The 20,492-nt window shown below is 48.5% G+C and overlaps 2 protein-coding genes across 6 annotated transcripts in view; one reads left to right on the top strand and one right to left on the bottom strand.

Moving 5' to 3' along the window:
• The first annotated feature begins 49 nt into the window (after window positions 1–49).
• LOC136956358 (C-type lectin domain family 4 member M-like) lies at window positions 50–1,741 on the top strand. The gene is made up of 5 exons (XM_067250261.1): window positions 50–173; window positions 432–932; window positions 1,141–1,289; window positions 1,375–1,481; window positions 1,594–1,741. Exons 1-5 carry the CDS (start codon window positions 50–52, stop codon window positions 1,739–1,741), a joined length of 1,029 nt encoding a protein of 342 aa, XP_067106362.1.
• Window positions 1,742–4,021: 2,280 nt separating this feature from the next.
• Window positions 4,022–20,492, bottom strand: part of ptpn13 (protein tyrosine phosphatase non-receptor type 13) — a 39,897-nt gene continuing 23,426 nt past the window's right edge. For 3 of the 5 annotated variants that reach the window (XM_067249986.1, XM_067249988.1, XM_067249987.1), the window contains exons 13-49: window positions 20,339–20,489; window positions 20,076–20,214; window positions 19,697–19,849; window positions 19,367–19,549; window positions 19,065–19,227; window positions 18,418–18,865; window positions 17,661–17,761; window positions 16,983–17,039; window positions 16,129–16,218; window positions 15,108–15,215; window positions 14,408–14,539; window positions 13,766–14,220; window positions 13,212–13,340; window positions 12,240–12,333; window positions 11,797–11,882; window positions 11,401–11,551; window positions 11,036–11,250; window positions 10,835–10,933; window positions 10,340–10,728; window positions 10,044–10,203; window positions 9,715–9,870; window positions 9,248–9,419; window positions 8,514–8,724; window positions 8,296–8,378; window positions 8,128–8,180; window positions 7,789–7,944; window positions 7,481–7,646; window positions 7,216–7,305; window positions 6,858–6,958; window positions 6,709–6,764; window positions 6,504–6,601; window positions 6,172–6,320; window positions 5,907–5,997; window positions 5,418–5,755; window positions 4,907–5,122; window positions 4,759–4,821; window positions 4,022–4,653 (exon numbers count right to left, since the gene is read on the bottom strand). In XM_067249986.1, coding sequence (XP_067106087.1) covers window positions 4,576–4,653; window positions 4,759–4,821; window positions 4,907–5,122; window positions 5,418–5,755; window positions 5,907–5,997; window positions 6,172–6,320; window positions 6,504–6,601; window positions 6,709–6,764; window positions 6,858–6,958; window positions 7,216–7,305; window positions 7,481–7,646; window positions 7,789–7,944; window positions 8,128–8,180; window positions 8,296–8,378; window positions 8,514–8,724; window positions 9,248–9,419; window positions 9,715–9,870; window positions 10,044–10,203; window positions 10,340–10,728; window positions 10,835–10,933; window positions 11,036–11,250; window positions 11,401–11,551; window positions 11,797–11,882; window positions 12,240–12,333; window positions 13,212–13,340; window positions 13,766–14,220; window positions 14,408–14,539; window positions 15,108–15,215; window positions 16,129–16,218; window positions 16,983–17,039; window positions 17,661–17,761; window positions 18,418–18,865; window positions 19,065–19,227; window positions 19,367–19,549; window positions 19,697–19,849; window positions 20,076–20,214; window positions 20,339–20,489 — 5,780 coding nt within the window. In that variant the 3' untranslated portion in view covers window positions 4,022–4,575. The remainder of the gene's footprint in view (window positions 4,654–4,758; window positions 4,822–4,906; window positions 5,123–5,417; window positions 5,756–5,906; window positions 5,998–6,171; window positions 6,321–6,503; window positions 6,602–6,708; window positions 6,765–6,857; window positions 6,959–7,215; window positions 7,306–7,480; window positions 7,647–7,788; window positions 7,945–8,127; window positions 8,181–8,295; window positions 8,379–8,513; window positions 8,725–9,247; window positions 9,420–9,714; window positions 9,871–10,043; window positions 10,204–10,339; window positions 10,729–10,834; window positions 10,934–11,035; window positions 11,251–11,400; window positions 11,552–11,796; window positions 11,883–12,239; window positions 12,334–13,211; window positions 13,341–13,765; window positions 14,221–14,407; window positions 14,540–15,107; window positions 15,216–16,128; window positions 16,219–16,982; window positions 17,040–17,660; window positions 17,762–18,417; window positions 18,866–19,064; window positions 19,228–19,366; window positions 19,550–19,696; window positions 19,850–20,075; window positions 20,215–20,338; window positions 20,490–20,492) is intronic. The other 2 variants (XM_067249990.1, XM_067249989.1) reach the window with 2 other exon arrangements.

The following is a 20,492-nucleotide window of genomic DNA, read 5'->3' as shown; positions in this document are numbered from 1 at the left end:
CAACTGACATGAACACAGAACAGGGCTTAACTGAAGCTGCATAGTGTTGATGATGAAACCCTGTGATTCAGTCTCTCAGCAGAGGGGGAGGAGCCCCTCCAGAGCTGCTTTAGTGTGTCTGGGTCTGCTGTGTCTTCTCCTCTTGGCTGGGATCACAGGACTGGGCCTCCACTGTGAGTAGGATGGGTTTCAACCTACACTTTTTCAGTACTGGTAATCAAAAATGTGAATGGGGTGGGGTTGGAGTGGAGTGGAGTGCTACAGTGATGCATGCAATAAAAATATATTGTCTATAATTGCTTACTCAAGTTTATAAAATAATACTGTCATTCTCTTTGAACACAATGCTGGCTTAATGCCAGCATTGTGACACACTTGTGTCTTGAAGTCACTGGTTCCTGTAAATCAAGTCCTCTGTTTTTTCTTTTCAGATCAAGGGTTCAGAGTTCAATATTACACTATGATGAGAGACCAACAGCTCCAATACAGCAATTTGACTGCAAAGAGAGACCAGCTAGAGACCAGTTACAACACCCTGACTGCAGAGAGAGACCAACTAGAAAGGGAGAAAGACCGGCTTGAAAACAGTTATAACACTCAGACTGCAGAGAGAGACCAGCTAGAAAACAATTACAACACCCTGACTGCAGAGAGAGACCAACTAGAAAGGGAGAGAGACCGGCAAGAAAACAGTTATAACACTCAGACTGCAGAGAGAGACCAGCTAGAAAACAATTACAACACCCTGACTGCAGAGAGAGACCAACTAGAAAGGGAAAGAGACCGGCTAGAAAACAGTTCTAACACCCTGACTGCAGAGAGAGACCAACTAGAAAGGGAGAGAGACCGTCTAGAAAACAGTTATAACACCCTGATTGCAGAGAGAGACCAGTTGAAGCAAAAATCTGACCAGCTGACTGAAAGAATCAGAGGTAAAAAAAAGCTGAAATTTGTTTTATTTTAAATAAATCTAGGAGTTGGAACATTTCAAATCAAATCAAATGTATTTGTATAGCCCTTATTACACGCAAGCATGTCACAGAGGGCTTCACATATGCCCATATAACTGCCCCTCAACCAACCTAAACCTTAACTGGTTTGTTCCTAATTTTTATATTCCATGTCATCTGTTTTCCCCAGTTATTGCTAAAACTTGTCCACAAGGATGGGAGAAGTTTGGCACCAGTTGTTACTATATCTCCACTGAGAAGAGAACCTGGGAGGAGAGCAGACAGGACTGTCTGAACAGAGGAGCAGACCTGGTGGTCATAGACAGCAGAGAGGAACAGGTGAGAGTAACATTAAACAATTAAACATGATTGTATTATCTGGGCAACTATAATGATTGACAGTATTGTTTGTCTTGTACCCTAGAGGTTTCTCCTTAGTTTTGGGACAACAGTCTGGATTGGTCTGACTGATAAAGATACAGAGGGGACCTGGACCTGGGTGGACACATCACTGACCAATGGATCACCAAAGTAAGACAGTTGAATAAAGTGCTGATTTGACTTGAGTAAAATGTTCATTCTATAAATCATGTGATTATGAGGATAATGAATGTGTGGAATGTTCTCTGTGTGTGGTTGGCAGATTCTGGGCAGAAGGGGAGCCAAATGACTCACACACGGAAGGGGAAGATTGCGCCCAGATTTACTTCCTTGCAAGAAAACCATTAATGTCCTGGAATGATATACCATGCAGTGTCAAAAATCATGCAGTCTGTGAGAAACAGGACTAAATTTGACAGGTACAAGTCTATCAATATTTTCAAACCATTTATTATGGGGGTTTAGGTTTGAGTGCTCTGTTTTCTTCATCAAAGTGCATGAAATGGAAAATATAAATATAAATTCTTGAAGAGACAAACATATAATATTTTGACTGTTTTGGTGATATTTAGATTTTTCTTTTTACATATATATTTTGGCCTGCAAAACTATTACTTTTCAAATATTTGAGAACTTCAATTTTGTTACAGTAAGAATCATTTGATGCTAACTCTGACTGGGAAAGTGCCATGTATGAAGCTTACTCTGGTTACTCATACTAGTCCCCTCAATGTACAGTAAGAATCATTTGATGCTGGGATATACAGAACTGAAATTATATGGGGGGTGTATTTCAGGGCAGGGCTGTAGAAATGAAGCGACAACTTTGAACTCAATCAAATTCCAGAACCCTGCTTTCTTGCCTTTTTCTAGAATTGTGTTTTTGGTCACCCAGTATTTAAAATGTTATGTTCTAGTTTAAAGGTGTTTTGCTCCTGTTTATGTAAAATTGCTTAACTACTGAACTGACTTCCGGATATACTTCAATGCCTTCCGGATATAGTGAAAATGTTCATACACTCTTACATTCTCAAAGCTTCTTACTCATCCTTACAAGACTTGAGCATTTCATATGATTTTGTGAATGTGTTTCACATCCGTCTATGCGAGCATTTCATAGGCCTATGTATGTGTATCAAAATGTTCAGTAGTATGAATGTGTGTCAACATTTCACACGCGTTCGTAATGTCCTGGAATGATATGCCGTGCAGTTTCAAAAGTCCTGCAGTCTGTGAGAAACAGGCCTAATTTGACAGGTACAAGTCTAGACAGTAATAGTTTGCAGATCAGTTGCTGAGAAAACCATTTATTATGGGGGTTTAGGATTGAGTATCCTGTTTTCTTCATCAAGGTGCATGAAATGGAAAATATACATTCTTGAAGAGACAGAAACGCATAATATTTTGTCCGTTTTGGTGATGTGTAGATTTCCATTTTTTCTTTTTACATTTATATGTAAAATTTTAATTTAATTTAAATAAACGCAGTATCTCAATCAATGAATGCGGAAAAAATGTGTGCTCTCGCATTAACTATTGATGTCCCTGCCAAAGTTGATATCAAACGCAGCACGGAAGAAAAAAAAGGGATATGAAGTCAGTCAGCACAGTATGTAACCTTTAGTATGAAGGGTTTTTACATTGGCCAAACAACCAAAACTAACCCCTTTGGTCTGACAGAAGAGGGGTCAACTGGATAGTGCATTAGTATTGAGTTTTGAGTACACTGGAGATGTAGTTATTGAGTTCAGTTAGAGCAATAATGGTCAAAGTAAAGTGACATGAAAATGATATTTAATAGCATTGCAAATGAATTAAGTCATTTACACAATGAGGTGTGAGAAACATCAAGCAAAAACCCAGCAAGTTAAGTCCTTAGCATATACAAGGTGGGGGCAGGGTATCTCCCAGCCTACAGTTTGATTTGTTATTCACAATCACAACCCAGAGAGGAGAAGACTAACTGATGTATAACATCTGAGAATAACGTCTGAGGATAACATGCATGCATTCTATAAGCCTGACCATGATAAAATAGCATGTAATAAATGTTAACCAACAGCCAACAGCTGTTGTCCTGTCCAGACTGTTTACTCTCTGTGTGTCCTACCTCACACATAAACAGTCTATGGAGTTATAAACTGAATCTTGAAAACAACTTTGACAGCACTGAAGTCAAGAGGGCAGTGTGACACAGTCAGCAAGAGAGAACAGCATTTTTCTTAAACATTTTCTATTCAATTTTTTCCCTTTTGTGTGGTATATTGTTTTATGGCATGGGCCAATTTATTCAGCATTAAACATAATTCCACACACAAATACCATTTGAGAGATATTATAGAAATGGATTCAGGTCAAATCTAAAGTATTAAAAAAATAAGCAGGACTTTACATACTACGTGTCATATTTATTAATCTGCTAGAGTAAAATCATTGTAATCGATGTACAGTAGCTAAAGACATCAACATCACTACTTAGAACACCCATTTCTCACAGATCCATTGATTTTCTACAGAACACACCCATTCCCCCAGGCCTACCTGCCAGAATTCCCCACAGTCCTAATTCACAATTCGATTTTTAATCAATTTGGTTTTATATTTGTGGATCAATGTGAATCGCTAGAATGTGAATTGATTCCCCCCCAACCCCTTATATAATACTATAAAATGAATAGCAACCACTTGGAAATGTTTGACTCATTTATTTACAAATTGAAAATTCTCCTTTATGTAACATTTTAAAACATATACACAGTATTCAAGAGATGAATATGTACACTTTAAATTCATTGATTACCTCAGGCAGTCAGCAATTACTGTATAATAGATTTACAATGCAAATACTGTCATAGTATTCTGTCAAGGCATATTCCAGCATCAAATAGCTTTTAAAATACACATGATCTTTCTCCACATAAAATATGAATTCATTCATCACGTTCATACTCATACCATAATATCCAAGAATCTATAAAAACATAGTATTAAATTGTGATGGACTAAACCAAATCAACAGTTGTCATGAATGCATTAAGAGTGGTAGCAGCCAAAGAGGGGAAAGGAACTCAAAAGCAATCATCAAAATATGAGATTTACTTTTGTGGAAAAGTATATACTCAAGGCAATGTAAGAACATGTACATGGTAGCCCTGCTACTGTAGCGTGTGTGTTTAAAGGTGCTGCGTGGGGGTTCAGCTTCCACAGGAGGGGGGGGGGAGGGGTTATGGGAACTGCAGCTTCGCTATCCTGAGATTTTCTCTTCTGCTTGAAGACATCTAAGCACATATAAGATCACTTGGTAGCAGAAAATATATTGTTCCTGTAAGGAGAAGTGCAATGAGACAAAAATATAATAAATTAGAAAAAGCATATAGCGATCGTATAAAGACACTATGAATGGAAAAAAGCAAGAAGTTCTGGTTACCTCTGTTTGGACCATTCCTTGTCTCTGGAGCCTCATGTTTCTCACCACATCTGAAATATCAAACTAAACAGAAAACAACCATTTTAAAACGATCTCTACAGCGTTGTCTTGGGCTATCAGACCCTGAACCTTTTGAAAACAAACTTACGTCAGCATCTTTGCTGATAAGGCCAAGAACCACGTCTATGCAAATGAGGGTTCCAGATCGGCCAATCCCGGCACTGCAGTGCGTGACAACAGGTCCGGAATGGTGGATGTGCCTCATGTAGGATATGAAAGTGAGCAGCTGTTCGGGTTGGGAGGGAGTTCCATGGTCTGGCCAGCCTGTGTAGTTCAGATGAGTAACCCGCTGAATCTCATTGGTCTGAAGAGGAAAGAGAGGTACAGTCATGTCTTGTTCAGCATGAACACACAAAGGCGAACACATCGTAATGCGCCGCTCATCCTGACCACGTCCCCCGTTACTCTTATCCTGAGCTTCATCTCAGGACTCGTGCATGAAACTAACCATCTCTTATAAACACGATGAACAGAAACACCGTTTGACCAATTCAACTTACAGTTTCTCTGCATGTCACACATGCAGAGAAACCTGTGTGTCTGTTCAGGAACCTTTAACAGGAAATCTATCGTAGGCTAATTCTAAATCAAAGACTCACATGGATGTCTTTGACCTCAATCAGACGGATGACAAAGTTGTCAAGGTGCTGGTCCTTGACCAGGGTGATCTGCAGCCTGTCATCCACCATCTCTGCTGTCCTGGGCGTGTCAGGCCAGTAGCGCTGGCACTTGACCTTTCCCCCCTCTACTTCCTGTGTCATCATGGCGATCACGTTGGATTTCTGCTCCCACACCATCTGCCAGAAATCCCCTAGAGTGGTGGGTAGGGGGCCCTGACAGGCAATGTACATGAAGTGCTCATCTTTCACCGGCATCTTGATGAAGTTGGCATTTATATAGCCTCCGTCCTTTCCCAGAACCACTCGGGTGGTGTCAACTGACAAGACAAGAGTAGAGAAGGATGGTTTACAACTTAGAAATTACAATAAAACAAAATACAATATATTATTCTCACAGGGTAGAACCCACCAGGAAGCCAGCATCACTGTTAAACACTCAGAGATTCAGAAGCAATCTGTGGAACTTACAGGGTACAATGTTCTTGTAGCGGTTCTTCTTCTTGTTCTCCTTGGTCTGGCCAATCAAACAGTCATCCAGGGGCTGCAGATTCTGCAGGTTCTGTTAGAAAGTGACAGAAATAGAAAATAATCACGTGAGAATTAAGCTACTACTAATGATCTGAAGTTCTATGTAATCTAAACAACACTTGTTCCCACCCTTTCTAAGAGCACTTTTGAACAGTCCACAGTGGTTGTGGGGCCACCCAGGCCTTTTCCCAGACAAAGTTTTTACCTCAAACTCCTGCAGAGGGACCTTCTGCTCTAGGAGGCCCCTCAGCATACGGACTACTGTACTGAGCTTGGGCCCTGTGTACTGGCCCTCAGGGACCACTTTCACCAGGGGGAGGGAGGTCAGCTCATCCTCAGTGATGATTGGTCCATCTGTGTGCCGCAGGGATGGAGGTGTTAAAGGCGCAGCATAACACTGCTTGAATTAAAGCAACAGACCACAAAAGAAATAACCCCATGTCTTGCGACGTCACAAAAACGGGCCGTGGAGTTCGCCTTTGGAGGTCTGCCTCCTTTCTAGCCATGCAGCGATGGCGTGTGTGGAGCGCGGCTCACCACCAGTGAACATGGAGTTGATGTTCTCGATGGGTAGCTCGTCACTGCCCCACGTGATGTCATCCTCCTCCGGCTGCTCCGCGCTCATCTGCAGGTAACTGAGAGCAGCACACAGGCAGGCTTGAGTTCAGTCATGTCCGAGTATTAAGGATGTTTGGGTGTTGAGCTACTCTTTAGGTGACAGTGTGGCGGCATCCCTGCTTACTTCTCATTCCGGGGATTGTCCACGCTCTCCTCTCCCCATTCAGCTTTCCGGGAAGTCTGAAGCAACACGAGGAGAAGAGTGAGCGTTGTTAACGAGCAGCAGTAGAGGATGTTGTCAGTGTGTGTATGTGTGTGTGCGTGTGCGTGTACCTCAGGAGAATCCTCAGGCAGCGAGAAGCCGTCACAGTCGGTGTCCTCAGACAGCTCAGCGCTCTGCTCAGTCAGCCTCCTCTCTCCTTCCTCCTCATAGTCTTAGCAGAGAAACACACACACACACACGCACAGTTAACACAGACTCACAAATACAGGCCCCGACTTCCCAGACTGTACTTTCCTCCTGCAATGTGGAATTTCCTCCTCTATCTTTTTTTATCACTCTGATCCTTATGGTATGCTGATCAACAGTGCAGTCCAAAGAAATAACAGTTTTTCTAAATATTTTGCATAGTCCACATGTTTTGGTATGATTAGGCTGTCAGAAGTGTGGATGATGAGGAACATGCACAACCTATTGGTGGTATTTCAGGGAGGCTGGTGGTCTGGTGGTCTTCAGGAGGACTACACAATTTAATCTTCACTCCACTGTCCTCACTGACATCTGAAAACCAAAAAAAGTGGGTTTAAGATATAGGTTCAAAATATCATTATTGTTGCCCCCCTAACATTACCATTTGAGGTGAATTTAAGCATTACAGTGAGACCATCTTGACATGTATGTGAACATTCCTATGAACCCAGAGGAAGATCTGTGTGGACTACTGTTCAGTGGTTACCATTGTTTCCGTTGCACTTGTCTAAGCTGATGGGGAGATAGGCCAAGTACGTGCTGGCGTTCTGGTCTGGTGGGCGGGACACAATCAGGTGAACAAGGTCTTTGGCTTTCCGGATGGTGGTGACAGCTTTTGTGTGAGACACCCCTGTCATGAGGTCCTCGTTCACCTGTTAACGATCCAATCCACAAGACTGGTCAACACCGGCGCTGACTTTGGAGTTAAAGACCTCATTGTGCCACTAGTGGTCATAACATGTATTGCATGAGAATTCATGGAGGATAATGAATCCACAATTGACCAAAATCTACCTTCAGTAACCTGTCGCCCACTTGCAGCCTGCCTGAGTTGTCTGCTACTCCTCCAGGGGTAATGGACTTTACAAAGATGCCCCTCTCTCCACCAATCACAGAGAAGCCCAGGCCTCCAGAAACAGGCTTCTTCAGATCCAGGTCAATGAGTTCCTCCTGTACGTGTGGCACACAAAACAAGAAAAAATGGTCCTTCAAAACAAAGGGATTTCAAGAAAACTTATATATGTTTATGTTTTATAAAGATGCAGTATTAGATTTGAGGTTTTTGTCTAAGCAGACACATTCCTGGAAAACACAATGTCTGATTCTCCACTAGGCAGGTATCAGGGTGTTTACCTCTAAAGGACACAGAGCTTCTGTATCTCTGCGATCGTCTCCATGGAGATAACCTTCAACCACACAAGGAAAACAACCATCACATTGCTTCATCACATTGCATAAAAAAAAAAGCAAGATCACTAATGGTTTCTTTAACGTGGCCTTCCTTTCAAATCTCATATGTACCATTCATACTCGTGGAGAAGTTTGTGCTGCTGATGTTCTGAGATGAGATACTTCTCTGCTCAGGGGAAACCGGCTTTCCATCCCTGTGGAAGATGAGGAAGGCACATCAACATGACACAACAACCACTTTCATCTGCCTTTGGTCGAAAGTTGGAAACTTGAGCCATGGCTCCCCTCCACGTGACACTGCAGCTGGCTGGCTCTGCATCTGAGCCTACCTGGTGGCCTTGAGCGCGAGGTCTCTGAGCGAGAGCTCCAGCAGTCTGGTGCTCTCGCTGAGGGTCAGGTCCACCGTGGGAGCCCCGTTGATGTAGTGGACGAGGTCCAGCTGCCTCAGGCTGCCCTCCTCGGACACGGCAGAGCCAGGCAGGATGTCCTTGATGAACAGCACCCCGTATGCACTGTCACTCCCACCGTCCAGCACCAGACCTGCAGGAGTTGGGCAGCCGGCAGGGGGCATGAAGATGGGGCTCATCAGGTCTGCTGTTTGTACTGCCTTCAGGCTGTGTAGTGAGAGCAGGGACATTTCCTCTGGACAGAGGGCCAGGGAACGAGGCTGTCGCAGGATTCTTAAAAAGACATTTGTCTCGGGTGCACCTTGAGTGTGTTCTCTCTCAAAATGAGGCTTTGTTTCATTCTCATTATCGAGGATGTACGACAGAACAACGGAAGTCGATTTTGATCATAATTGCCCCTAGGGATATATAATATGCCCTATACGGACTATTACAGGTATGTTCTTGTTAGTGTCAATGCATCAAATGTAATAATGTGGCAACTCCACAGCCACAACAGTACTGCCATCTGTTGGTTGTGTGGGACATTTTGAATACATCTGTACGTCAGATTTCAACATTTCCCCAAGTGGAAAGTGCAATTGGTGACGTCATGATACTAGATCCTCTCTGCTGTTTGTGTGCGAATCATACCAGTGTGGTCAACCAAACCTTACCCAGGGTTTGGTCCTGGCATTGAAAGCAGATGTCTGGCAGCAGGTGGGCCTCTATGGGGGGCTTGGGGGGCTCCAGGACCCTCCCCACCACCAGGTCCACCACCCGGGGGGCCGCCCTCACCAGGTTCACCACCTCCGTGTGGCCCATGTTGGACACATCAGTGTTGTTCACCTGCCAGGGAGGAGGGGGAGGAGTCAGGGAGATGTCCATCATCACATGAACACTAAAGGTTGCTGGCTGGTTAAGTTAAAATGAAATGGTTTACACAATACTGAGGGATTGTACTGTGACCCATGCTCTCTTTAACATGCAGGCTTACTAATTCAAAATACTGATAGTTTCCGTCCAGTATTTAGTCGACAACTTCATGAGTTTTCTTCAATTATGTACACTGATATATGTGTATGAACATACAAGCTAACTTGGTTCCAATACAGACAGTTTCATTCCAGTGAAGAAACACTACCATGATCATTCGGTCTCCTGGCCTCAGCCTGCCGTCTCCCTTGGCCGGATCCTGGATGATGTCATGGATGTAGCAGCCCAGGTCATTTCCTTTAGTCAGAGTGAAGCCCAGGCTCCCTTTATCCGACTTGACCAGAGACACTTTGACCTCCACGTCCTGAAGAGCAGGTTCACAACATCACCAAATTGGACAGGCTAAACCAGCTGGAGGCAACATATCTAAACACGATTAAATTGACATTTGTCAATACAAGTAGCAGGACAGTGTGTGTACTAGATCCTCTCCCCAAGCCCCCAGCCCCCTCCTCCCCAGCAGTCTGTCCCTCTTACAGGCACAAACTCTTCCCCGTCCTGGCCGTTGGTAGACATGATGAGATTGAGGGGTGTGGGCAGAGGGGGAGGGAGGGGCTGTGGGCTGGGGGTGTCTGGGGAGGAGATCATGGGCTGAGGTGGGCCCTCCAGATCAGGCGTCAGGGGGGAGGACGAGGACCTGCGGAGAGATCCGGAAGATCAAGGTCACGGCCTCAGCACGGGCTTCTGTAAGGTCACAGACCACAGTCACACGCGCAAGCACGTGGACACACAGTGAGAAGCCACAGCGGCCTCGTCCGGCGAGAGTCTCCTACCTCAGGCCGGACCTGCACATAGACAGGTCAGGGGAGTAGTAGGCCGAGCGGAGGGTGTCATCCAGCTCGGAGGGGTTCTCCAGCTGGCCGACGCGGCCGGGGCCCAGGCTCTCGCTGGGGGTCTGGTAGATACTCCGGTCCCAGGCTTGTCTGGTCTGCTCCAGGGCGGGGCTGAAGGCCTCCTCCACCTCCTCGTCGTCTCCCTCGGTGCTGTCGCTGTAGCTGTCCCTGCGGCCGTGGCTCTTGAGGTGCACCCTCTCCAGGGCCTCCTCCACCATCCCCAGGCGCCTCTTGCCCTCGCCGCCGCCCACTGGAGACGGCTTCTTGGCCAGGCCGAGGCTGGCTTCCGGCTGGACCGCCAGCTCCTTGCGAGGGGACGACATGGGGGTCTTGGGGGGGGGGGGGGGGGGGGGGGGGATAGCATAAAAAGGTTCTACGTTTACCAGTCGTACCGTCACGGGGTGGCCTGTCGTCAAAAGCGCGGCTGAGCCTCACCTGAGCCGAGGTGTCCATCTCAGGCAGGAGGCCGTGTTCGGGTCTGCAGAGCTGCAGCATCACGTCCCGTCCCGTCCCGCGCAGAGCTGAGATCACCTCCTAACACAGGGACGGCCAATCAGGACAGCTGGAACCTACGTGACGCGCAGTTTTGCGAATGTACAAATGTCGGGTCGTGTTTTTGCGTTGGCTGGAACGTACGTGCTGCGAGAGCCCTCGCAGGGGCGTCTGGTTGACACGGAGGATGACGTCGCCCACGTCGATGAGGCCGCTCTCCGCCGCTGGTTGCCCGGGGAACAGCTTCTTCACCCTGACCATGCTGGAGCCGGCAGACTGGTCGGGGGGGCTCTCCTCTCGACTGAAGCTGAAGCCCAGACCTGACGAGTTCTTCAGCAGGCCTACCTCAAACACGTTGTCTTGAGACAAGAACACACACACACACACACGTATTAAACTCTAAGCAGAAGTGAATGGCGGGGTGCCACTGGCAAAACATGCATCCATGTAGTTTCGTGCCTTCTCTCCAGCCTTGCTCTCCGTTAGGTTGTTTGTATTGTGTGCTGTACCTTTTGTTATGAAGCTGTACTCTGGTTTGAGTTTGGGCTCTGGAGCCTGGGCCTGGTCCTTGGTCCCACAGGGTGGGGTGCTCTTGGGGGTCAGGGGGGCGTGGACGCTGTCCACAGGCAGCTGGCCCTTCTCCAGGAGCAGGTGGACCGTCTGAGGAAGGAGGGGAAGGGGGGGTTGAGAGGAGAGGTGAGTGAGGTACAGGGGAGGAACGAGATGATAAACACCTCCAATCAACCTGTCAGTTTTAATAGTTATTGCACGGCCCGTATTCAAGATGGTCGCCACACTAAACAAACACACTCATTCTAAGTTGCCGTTAAAGTGTCTACTGAACGGCTGAAATGGATATAAATGCCATACCACAACCCTGGAGCCACGTATAAATCATGCCTGACCTGTCCGGTGTCTCTCAGGGTCTCCACAGCCTGCCTGTGAGTGGCTCCCTCCAGACTCTTCCCGTTGACCGCCACCACACGGTCCCCTGGGAGAGCACAGAGGCATGTTCACAACACAGTCGTGACCACAAACCTCCCTCACACCGCGTGTTCTCTGAGGAGGCAACTTTGGATCAAGTCTCCTTTCAGGTTTTTGGTCATATTTAGGATCAGGGCATTTGCATGATACAAGTATCCGTGTCTTTGTGATTACTATGGCCCCTTTCTCCTGGTCTTCCTTGAAGGTGCAGTTCTAATGGGTGTATGTGAAGCCCTCTGTGACTGATTGTAAAAAGGGCTTTACAAATCCAATCTGATTGGACCTTTTCACTGTTCTCTCGCTCTCGCTCTCTCTCTCTCTCTTTCCTTCTCCATTTCTATTGGTCCAGCTCCTCATCGCTCACCCTTCTGGATCCGTCCGTCCAGTTCTGCAGCTCCTTTAGGGATGATGGCCTTCACATACACCCCCCCGTGTCTCACACTGGTGTTGACCCCCCCCTAGAGAGACAGAGAACAGTTAGAGCTCACCCAGAGCAGGCTCAGGGTTGACCTGTGTGTGGGATGGGGCGGGAGGTGGACATGACTGGCTGTGTGGCATGTTACGGAGCTGGAGAAGGACTACGATGAGGTTAAAGTGGAATGATCAGATGAGTCTAAGTCCTGCTCATTGCTTTCCAATCATGGCGCTGTGCCGGTGAAGCGGGAGATCAGCGTGGAAGATCACATGACGTGAAAAGCTCGTGCAAGTCGGGTTGTTACTTCTCTAACCCAGGCCCTACCCCCGCCTTACATTCACTATACTCTTCCTTAATAAGATCGAAAATGGGCAAATTACTCATTGGTGATGCCATACACCCTGAGCTCTATGGGGAGCACTTTATAAACTACATGGAACCCCTGCATGTGGTCTAGGGGGCTGGCTCAGTAAGGCTGCACTGAAGAGAAGCTGTTGCTCCTAGACAAGAAAGCATGCTGGCACAATCATGGAGTTACAGGAGAATCACATAGCAGGAAATCACACGGGTCACACTGCAGCCAATCACGTTCAGCTAGACGTCTAACCAGGCACGAGCAAGGGTCTTAAAACACGCCCAGTCCTCTGCAGTGTGTCCTACCCTTCTGAAAAACACCCGTGTATGGATCCCAGGCTTTAGAACATACACTTTTTCATTAATTGAAAAAAGCTGAATTTGAAAAGCTGCATGCGAGAGATAGAGCGTGACAATGTACTAACATGAAGCCAAGCGGAGAGTTGTGAGAGCAGACTGCGGGTTGTGGGACAAAAACACACACACACACACACACACGAGTCACAAGATGAGGAGGGGGAAGGGAGCAAAAACAAAAGAGAGAGTGAAAACCTTTCCGAACAGTACCGTGACACTTATGCCCAGGCTGCTGTCCTTTTTGGACAGCTCAACGTCAAATAGATCTCCTGGTTGGAGACTATTGACCCCTGGGTCATTACCACTTAGTTTTTCCATGAGGCTGTGGGGAGATAAGTCCTGCAAACAGAGAAGACAGTAAAGGTAGTGTTGCTAACAGGCGGGCCGTGCAGACAGAGGGGGCCAGCCGAGAAGGCTGTGGGGAATAAGGACGGTCAGGGCATTCCGAAAAGAGGCATGCGGCCTGCACAGTTCAGAGTGGTCTTGCATTGGCATCGAGAACCAAACGATGAATGCAAGCACACTAATGTCGTCGTTAGTTTCACGGACAGTCAAAAGCAGGTGGGCGACTTTTGTCGCAAAGAAAAAAAGGCAGTTCGGTAAACGCGCGTGACGCGAGGCGAAAGGACGTGAACTCAAAATCATTATCACGGGGCATACATGTCTCGGACGTTGTGCAACATATTCAAAACTCTTCTCCGATTTCAGTTAGTTGCTTTGACTGAGACTGAGGCAGTGCTGTGGTTGGGTGTCACTGACCCTACCTTTTTCACTTTGAGCTTGTCGTGACTACTGGGATGAGTCATCTCATCCATGTCAGAGTCCCCTCTGTCAGAGTGCTCCGAGTCTTTGGGAACCTCGGGGGGTTTGGGCTTCCTGGTTTTGGGTGGCAGGGCTGGTGGGCCGGCCTCCAGACCAAGCGCTGGAGCGTGGGCTGTGGCGCCATCTGGAGGCGGGTTGTGGTGAATGCCGTTAACAGGGACCTGGGGAGGGGTGGGGGCGGGGTTGGTTTTGGAGTCTTCCGAGCCGAGGTTGTCGTCGCGCTGTTGGACCGGGGATCTGGAGGGGGGGGTGGGCTCGCTGGGGGGAGGCGGGCTGGGACTGCCTCCGTCTGCCTGCTCGGAGGAGGAGGAGGAGGACTCAAAGTCCAGGTCCTGTTGCTGGCCGGAGGACACAGTGGGAGGCTTGCTCTCGTATGGAACACACCCCGAGAGAGACCCTGTCAGACACAACAGGGAGACGGTTAGTGAGACCTGTCATGCCTCGCATAGCTACTGCCCCCTCTCTCTGCCAGACTATCCTACCTTCATACAGCCTCTCTCTGCCAGACTATCCTACCTTCATACAGCCTCTCTCTGCCAGACTATCCTACCTTCATACAGCCTCTCTCTGCCAGACTATCCTACCTTCATACAGCCTCTCCTTTGGCTGGGAGACTACCAGGGTCACGTCGTCAGGGGCATTCTGGAGGACCTGTATGGCTGTGGAGTGAGGCAGGCCCTCCAGGTCCACATCATTCACAGAGAGGAGACGGTCCCCTGTGGAACACACACACGCATGCACACCAGTCAATGACACTAGACACAACACCACTGATCAAATGTTGAAGACCCAGCATCACAATGTGCAAAAGGGGTTCTGTTCAGGGGCATAGGTTTCATCATAAATGGGTAGGGCATTTCTCCGCAAACATTTGTAAATGATTGCCGTTTTGAAAATCAAAAGGTGGAGTGAAATATGCTCAAAAGTATTATATTATCTGTACACATGGCCTACCTGGCTTATTTGGCGGTAAGTCTGTAAATCGCTCTGGATAAGAGCGTCTGCTAAAATGACTAAATGTAAATGTAAAAAAATGACCTACTACTTGTCCTCTAACTAACCAATTACCTATGAAAATAAATGTGTCCAACCCAAATCAGAAATCCAACCTATGCCCCTGGAACTGTGTCAGCTGTGTCAACACGTGTTTTGACACAGACCAGTAGATTGTCTGACACACACACACACACACACACACACACGCTGAGGCTGGGCTGTAATGGAGAAGTGAACAGTGTCGTCAGGTGGGGGTGACATGCGCTCTCCTTCCAGCCCCTCACAGACCTGGCTTGAGGGAGCCGTCGACATCAGCCGGCCCTCCAGGGGTGATGGAGCTGACGATAGTGCCCAGGTCTACGCGGCCCGAGTTCTCCCCCCCTACGATCTGGAAGCCTGCGCACGCGCACACACAGTCCCACAGTCAGAGCAGTACACCCTCACTGGCTCTCAGCCACACACACAGTCCCACAGTCAGAGCAGTACACCCTCACTGGCTCTCAGCCACACCCACAGTCCCACAGTCAGAGCAGTACACCCTCACTGGCTCTCAGCCACACCCACAGTCCCACAGTCAGAGCAGTACACCCTCACTGGCTCTCAGCCACACCCACAGTCCCACAGTCAGAGCAGTACACCCTCACTGGCTCTCAGCCACACACACAGTCCCACAGTCAGAGCAGTACACCCTCACTGGCTCTCAGCCACACCCACAGTCCCACAGTCAGAGCAGTACACCCTCACTGGCTCTCAGCCACACACACAGTCCCACAGTCAGAGCAGTACACCCTCACTGGCTCTCAGCCACACCCACAGTCCCACAGTCAGAGCAGTACACCCTCACTGGCTCTCAGCCACACACACAGTCCCACAGTCAGAGCAGTACACCCTCACTGGCTCTCAGCCACACACACAGTCCCACAGTCAGAGCAGTACACCCTCACTGGCTCTCAGCCACACCCCCGCTTCAGGAAGGAAACTACAGCTCGTCAGCGGGTGGCCTTTTAGCGGAGGATTCAGCTGAATCACAAGCTGGCCCGTCTGGTCTGGGGACACATCAGTCTCCACGTCTTATAGCCACTCAGGCCTTGGCAGCTGGAAATACATGTGTTGGCGTCTACTGAAGACTGTCTGCACTGGGCCTGATAACCCTCTCATGGTAGAACCCTAGGCCTTTTATTGGAGCCTGAGTGTCGGCATGGCCAACACCCTCTGGGATATATGACTTCCGTTCTGCGGGATGGAGTTATTCCAGAGCTGACGACACACATACACACACACACACACACACACACACACACACACTCACCAAGGCCATACTTCACATCCTTCTTCAGATTTATGGTTGTAATTTCTCTCTCCAGGGAAGGCAAGGCGTTCAGCTTCTTTTTTAGGGAATCTGCATGAAATGGAAAAGCAAAAGGGGGAGGGGGGGTAGTCAGAGTGTGAGTGTGTGAGGAGGAGGGAGCAACATTGAGGTGCCTTCAACATTCCCCGGGCGCCTCAAGCTGAATACATCACTTATCAAAACATAAAAAAATATCTGACCGACATTGCCTCTGGCCTATCACAAAGGAGGAAGATTAATGTCTGCTCTGTTAGCTCCAGAGAGGGGATGTCAGTTGGTGGTGGTGGTGGTGGTGGGGTGTAACCAGAGAACAGCCTGTGTTACATGGTCAGAGCATGGCGAATCCGTTTCACAGGGGATGTAATAGGGTCTTAAGGCTTCAGCGTATCCATAAATAACTGTCAGGCAGCCGGACATGGGCCGTGTTGACAGGCCAGGCCTCTGGTGCCGCTGGCTAATGGGGCCCTCACAGAGGCCAAGCAGGGATGAAAAGGAAGGTCACACGTTGGGTGCCAAGCATGAAGCTATTCAACAAGAGGGACAGGAGCCAGAGCTTTGGGCTGAGAGCGCAGGAGGGACACACAGCATTCCACATGATAGAACGCTGAACCAGTGGACTCGAGTCTTCTCTGAAGCTCTCTCTGTTGGTTCCACAAAGATGGGAAAGATACACAGCAATGGCAGCATTTAAACCCCCAAGATAGATGATGGGGATTACATGTGAAGCTCAAGTCCAAAACCTAGTTAAAACAATCGGTCACGGGTAACAGAGGGGATGAGAAGGGAAGGATTGAAGAGGAGGGAAACAGACTTACTGTTGACGGACAGCGAGGCAGGCGTTGAGGGCAAACCGGAGCTATGCATGTTCACTCCTGAGAAGAGACCAAAAGAGTGAGTGTCTTGCCAGTCTGTCTGCCTGCGTGTGTGTATGAATACAATGACTGTCTATATACACACACACACACGCTATCCTAGAGAACAAACACGACTTCCTGTAGAATGACAGTCATCTTATTTTAGCATGCTAATATAAATGTTGTCGGTCTGGTTTCGAAAACAAACAGACATTCAGCCACACAAAAACGGGCATTGATCAAACTCCGGATTCAGCCAATGAATAACAGTTACGTAAGCGGGGTTCAATTCAGTTGGCGAAACTCTTCCTCTCCTTTGCGAAGACCAAAAACAAAGGGAGAGGTGTGTCCTAAGACCCGACCCCTTCTCGCCACTGATCTGAGAGGAGAGCGAGCGATGGGGAGACAGGCAGGAAGGAGAAGGGTAGATGAGCAGGAGAGAGTGAGAGCTCCAGCCTGCCCATGGCTTCCCTTCCTGCTCCCCCTCCCCTTCTCCCTGGCTCATTTCTGCTCCTCCTCTAATAGGCCGTGTGGAACTTCTGAACCGGCCTGCACCGATGAAGTGATTTTGACCCTCTGCGCAGAGGGACGTTTTGGGCCGGGCTGGTGTCTCTTTGTTGCTAGGGAGACTGTCCTTACCTACTACATAGGCGTGGCCGGAGTCTTCCATGGAGGAGGAGTCGGACTCCTTCTTGAACCTCTTGAGACTCCAGCTGCTTGGGGCTGGAGAGCCAAACACACTGGATAGGGAGGGGGAGGAGAGAGGGAAGCAGAATGCAACAAAGAACATTAGAACTGCGTTATTATGTGATGTGTTTTTCAGATAGGAGTTGGGCTGGAGAGTAAGTATAAGAGGTGGCGGGGCATTCTGATTGAAGCCACAATCAGACTGGATCTCAAAGAATACTTAAAAACCCCTTCATCAACTCAAAGTTTGAAAAAGTGACTTTCTAGCAGTCCTGGCTTGTGAGCCTGAGGGCCTTTTCTGTTCTGTACCAGAGTGGGTTTTACTCCACCCGAAAGTCTGGCGGGATTGAGATGAGACAGACAAACTGGCACACAAAAACAAGTCAGCAGAGCACAGATGACTGCACACAGCTACACACACACACCTACACACACACGCATATAGACACACACACACGCCTGTCGCCCCAAGTGAGCTCATTAAAACCTGGAGGTAGAAGTGTGTAGCAACACTGATAATCCCCAGGCAAAGGAAAAATATGTTTCTCACCCCCCCACCCCCCCCAGCCTCCACACACCCCTCCCAACACACTAATGAGTCTCACCAGGACTAGGAAACACTGTGCTGCATAGTCTTTATCGGGCACACACAGCCTATCAGCTGGATATCAACACAGGAACACAGTGAACCTGGATACTAGTCACTCACATGTTCTGCTGGTTGGACACAGAGATGGAGTCAGTGTCAGAGCTGGCTCTGTGGTGGTGCTGGTGGTGAGAGGCCAGGAGCTGGGCCCGGTTCAGCCCGCTCTGGCTACCATAGTGCCCCGCCGCTGGGGCTGCCACGGCCGCCCGGTGCTCGGGCGACTCGGGCACCTGGCCCAAGTTGTGATGGGAGCGGGACAGGAGCCTGGAGGAGGGCTGGGCACCAACGCCAGCACCGGTGAAGCCAGGGAAGAGGGGCTCGTCTGGGGAGCGGAGCCGCCCGCCGTGGGCCTTGTTCAGTGCCATCTCGGAGTAGGAGATCCTCTTTGGGTGGTCGGGGTCTGAGCGGGCTGAGGAGCTGGGAGCCAGGCTGGAGGAGCTCAGGGCCCGACCCAAGCCCTCCACGTCCCCAGGTCCTAGAGAGTACTGCAGGCTGCTCAGGGGGGAGTTCTCTGCGGGCACATCAGCAGCAATCTCTCACATGCGCATATCCCCCCAAAAAAACATAGCTTTGTGTTTATAATGAGAAATGTGCTTCTTTAACTTGTAAAATACAGTCTTTAATATTGCACACATGTAATGTATATACCATCAATTTCCTTTCAATTATAACTATCCATTTCTGCCCTTTCTTGCAACCATCTCCCATACCAAGATCCTGGAGCTCCTGGTTGTTCTGGCGGGCCTTCATCTGCAGGTGGAACTTGTGCTGGGCGGAGCAAAGGTGCAGCAGGTACTGACAGGTCCTGTTGCTGTCCGTCTGGAACAGGTGCTTGATGCCGTCCGACGTGTTCTGAAGACAGATCTTCTTTTTCTGAGGCCAAACAGAAGGTGAGAGATGAGGCTTCTGAGTGCAGACATCACATTCGTTTGCATGTCGTACAGTAGACACGTCGTAGGACATCGAGCCAAATCATTTCTCCACTATTGCTGGGGAAAAAGAAGAAGCATACAGTGAAAGAGATCTTCTTGGTTTCCCTCCAGGGGAACCTCAGCACAGGGGTGCGGTTGGCGTTGAGGATCTCGAAGATGAGCACGCCCTTGGAGAAGACCCCCAGCATGATGCCGGTCTGGGACCTCTTCTCAGGCAGGACGCGGTGGAGGTGAACGCCGTACTCAGTCAGCCTCTGGCTCACCTGCATGGGGGGGGAAACAGCAGACCTCCTCAGCCCACACCATCCACACCAAACACTAACGGGCCGGTTTGAATATGGCTTATGTACTGACGAGAGGTCTGCCATGGAGTGCAGGTCTACACACTGGTACTGGCCCCTCTTACACACCTTCAGGAACTCAAACTCTGCTTCCGACTCGGACACCCCGTAGTAGGTGTTGTGAAGTTTGGGCAGTTCTTCTTTGATAGATGTCTGGTCGATCTTGTCTAGGATTGAGGCGGGAAGGTAGTGCTCTAATCTAAAATAGGTCTTTCCGTGGATCTGAAACAATGAGTTAGACCGTTGAGTAAAGTAGAACTTTACTGAGGGAAATTATCCCGATGATACAAAAATATTGCAATATACACTTTGTAAATCTAATGTCCAGTTGGAATAACATGCCAGAGCATGATACATGAATGTTTCCCTTTTGCTAGGTGAGAACCTTTTTGGATGTTTTGTGACGTTGATTTGACTTGACAAGAACAGTACTGCAGTAGAGGCTTACCTCAGACTGGTAGTCACCAAACTCTGCCTGCAGTGCCAGGGATGCCAGCATCATGGCGTTCTCAGAGTCGCAGCGCACCCTCTCCTCCAGGATATCCTTCCTCAGCTGCAAGTAGTACTGGTGTTTTGTCATGGTGTGCCTGGAGAAAGCAGAGAATACTGGGATGACATCAAATATTCTATGCACGCTAGTAAGGCATCCAGAATGACTTTTTGGTCTGTTTGTGGAGACACGTTTAGACAAATTCGTTATTTTTTTCTCACTGTATGAGGTTGACATCATTCAGGAAGAACTTGATGCGTAGGAACAGATTAAAGGGGACGTCCACTTTCTTCTTCTTGGGATCCTCCTTCCAGCCCTCCGGGGACACCTTGGAGAGCTTGGCATCAGGATCCACGAAGAAGAACTCGTTATCTG

This window comes from Osmerus mordax, chromosome 14 (genome assembly GCF_038355195.1).
Source record: "Osmerus mordax isolate fOsmMor3 chromosome 14, fOsmMor3.pri, whole genome shotgun sequence".
NCBI classification, from domain to species: domain Eukaryota; kingdom Metazoa; phylum Chordata; class Actinopteri; order Osmeriformes; family Osmeridae; genus Osmerus; species Osmerus mordax.
The sequence above is the reverse complement of the archived record's forward strand: the minus strand, read 5'-3'. Positions and strand labels throughout refer to the sequence as shown.

Coding starts and splice junctions, on each gene's coding strand:
- LOC136956358 (XM_067250261.1), top strand. CDS start 50: ATGATGAAACCCTGTGATTCAGTCTCTCAGCAGAGGGGGAGGAGCCCC. Junction 174..431: donor CACAGGACTGGGCCTCCACT/GTGAGTAGGATG, acceptor TTTTCTTTTCAG/ATCAAGGGTTCAGAGTTCAA. Junction 1,482..1,593: donor CTGACCAATGGATCACCAAA/GTAAGACAGTTG, acceptor TGTGGTTGGCAG/ATTCTGGGCAGAAGGGGAGC.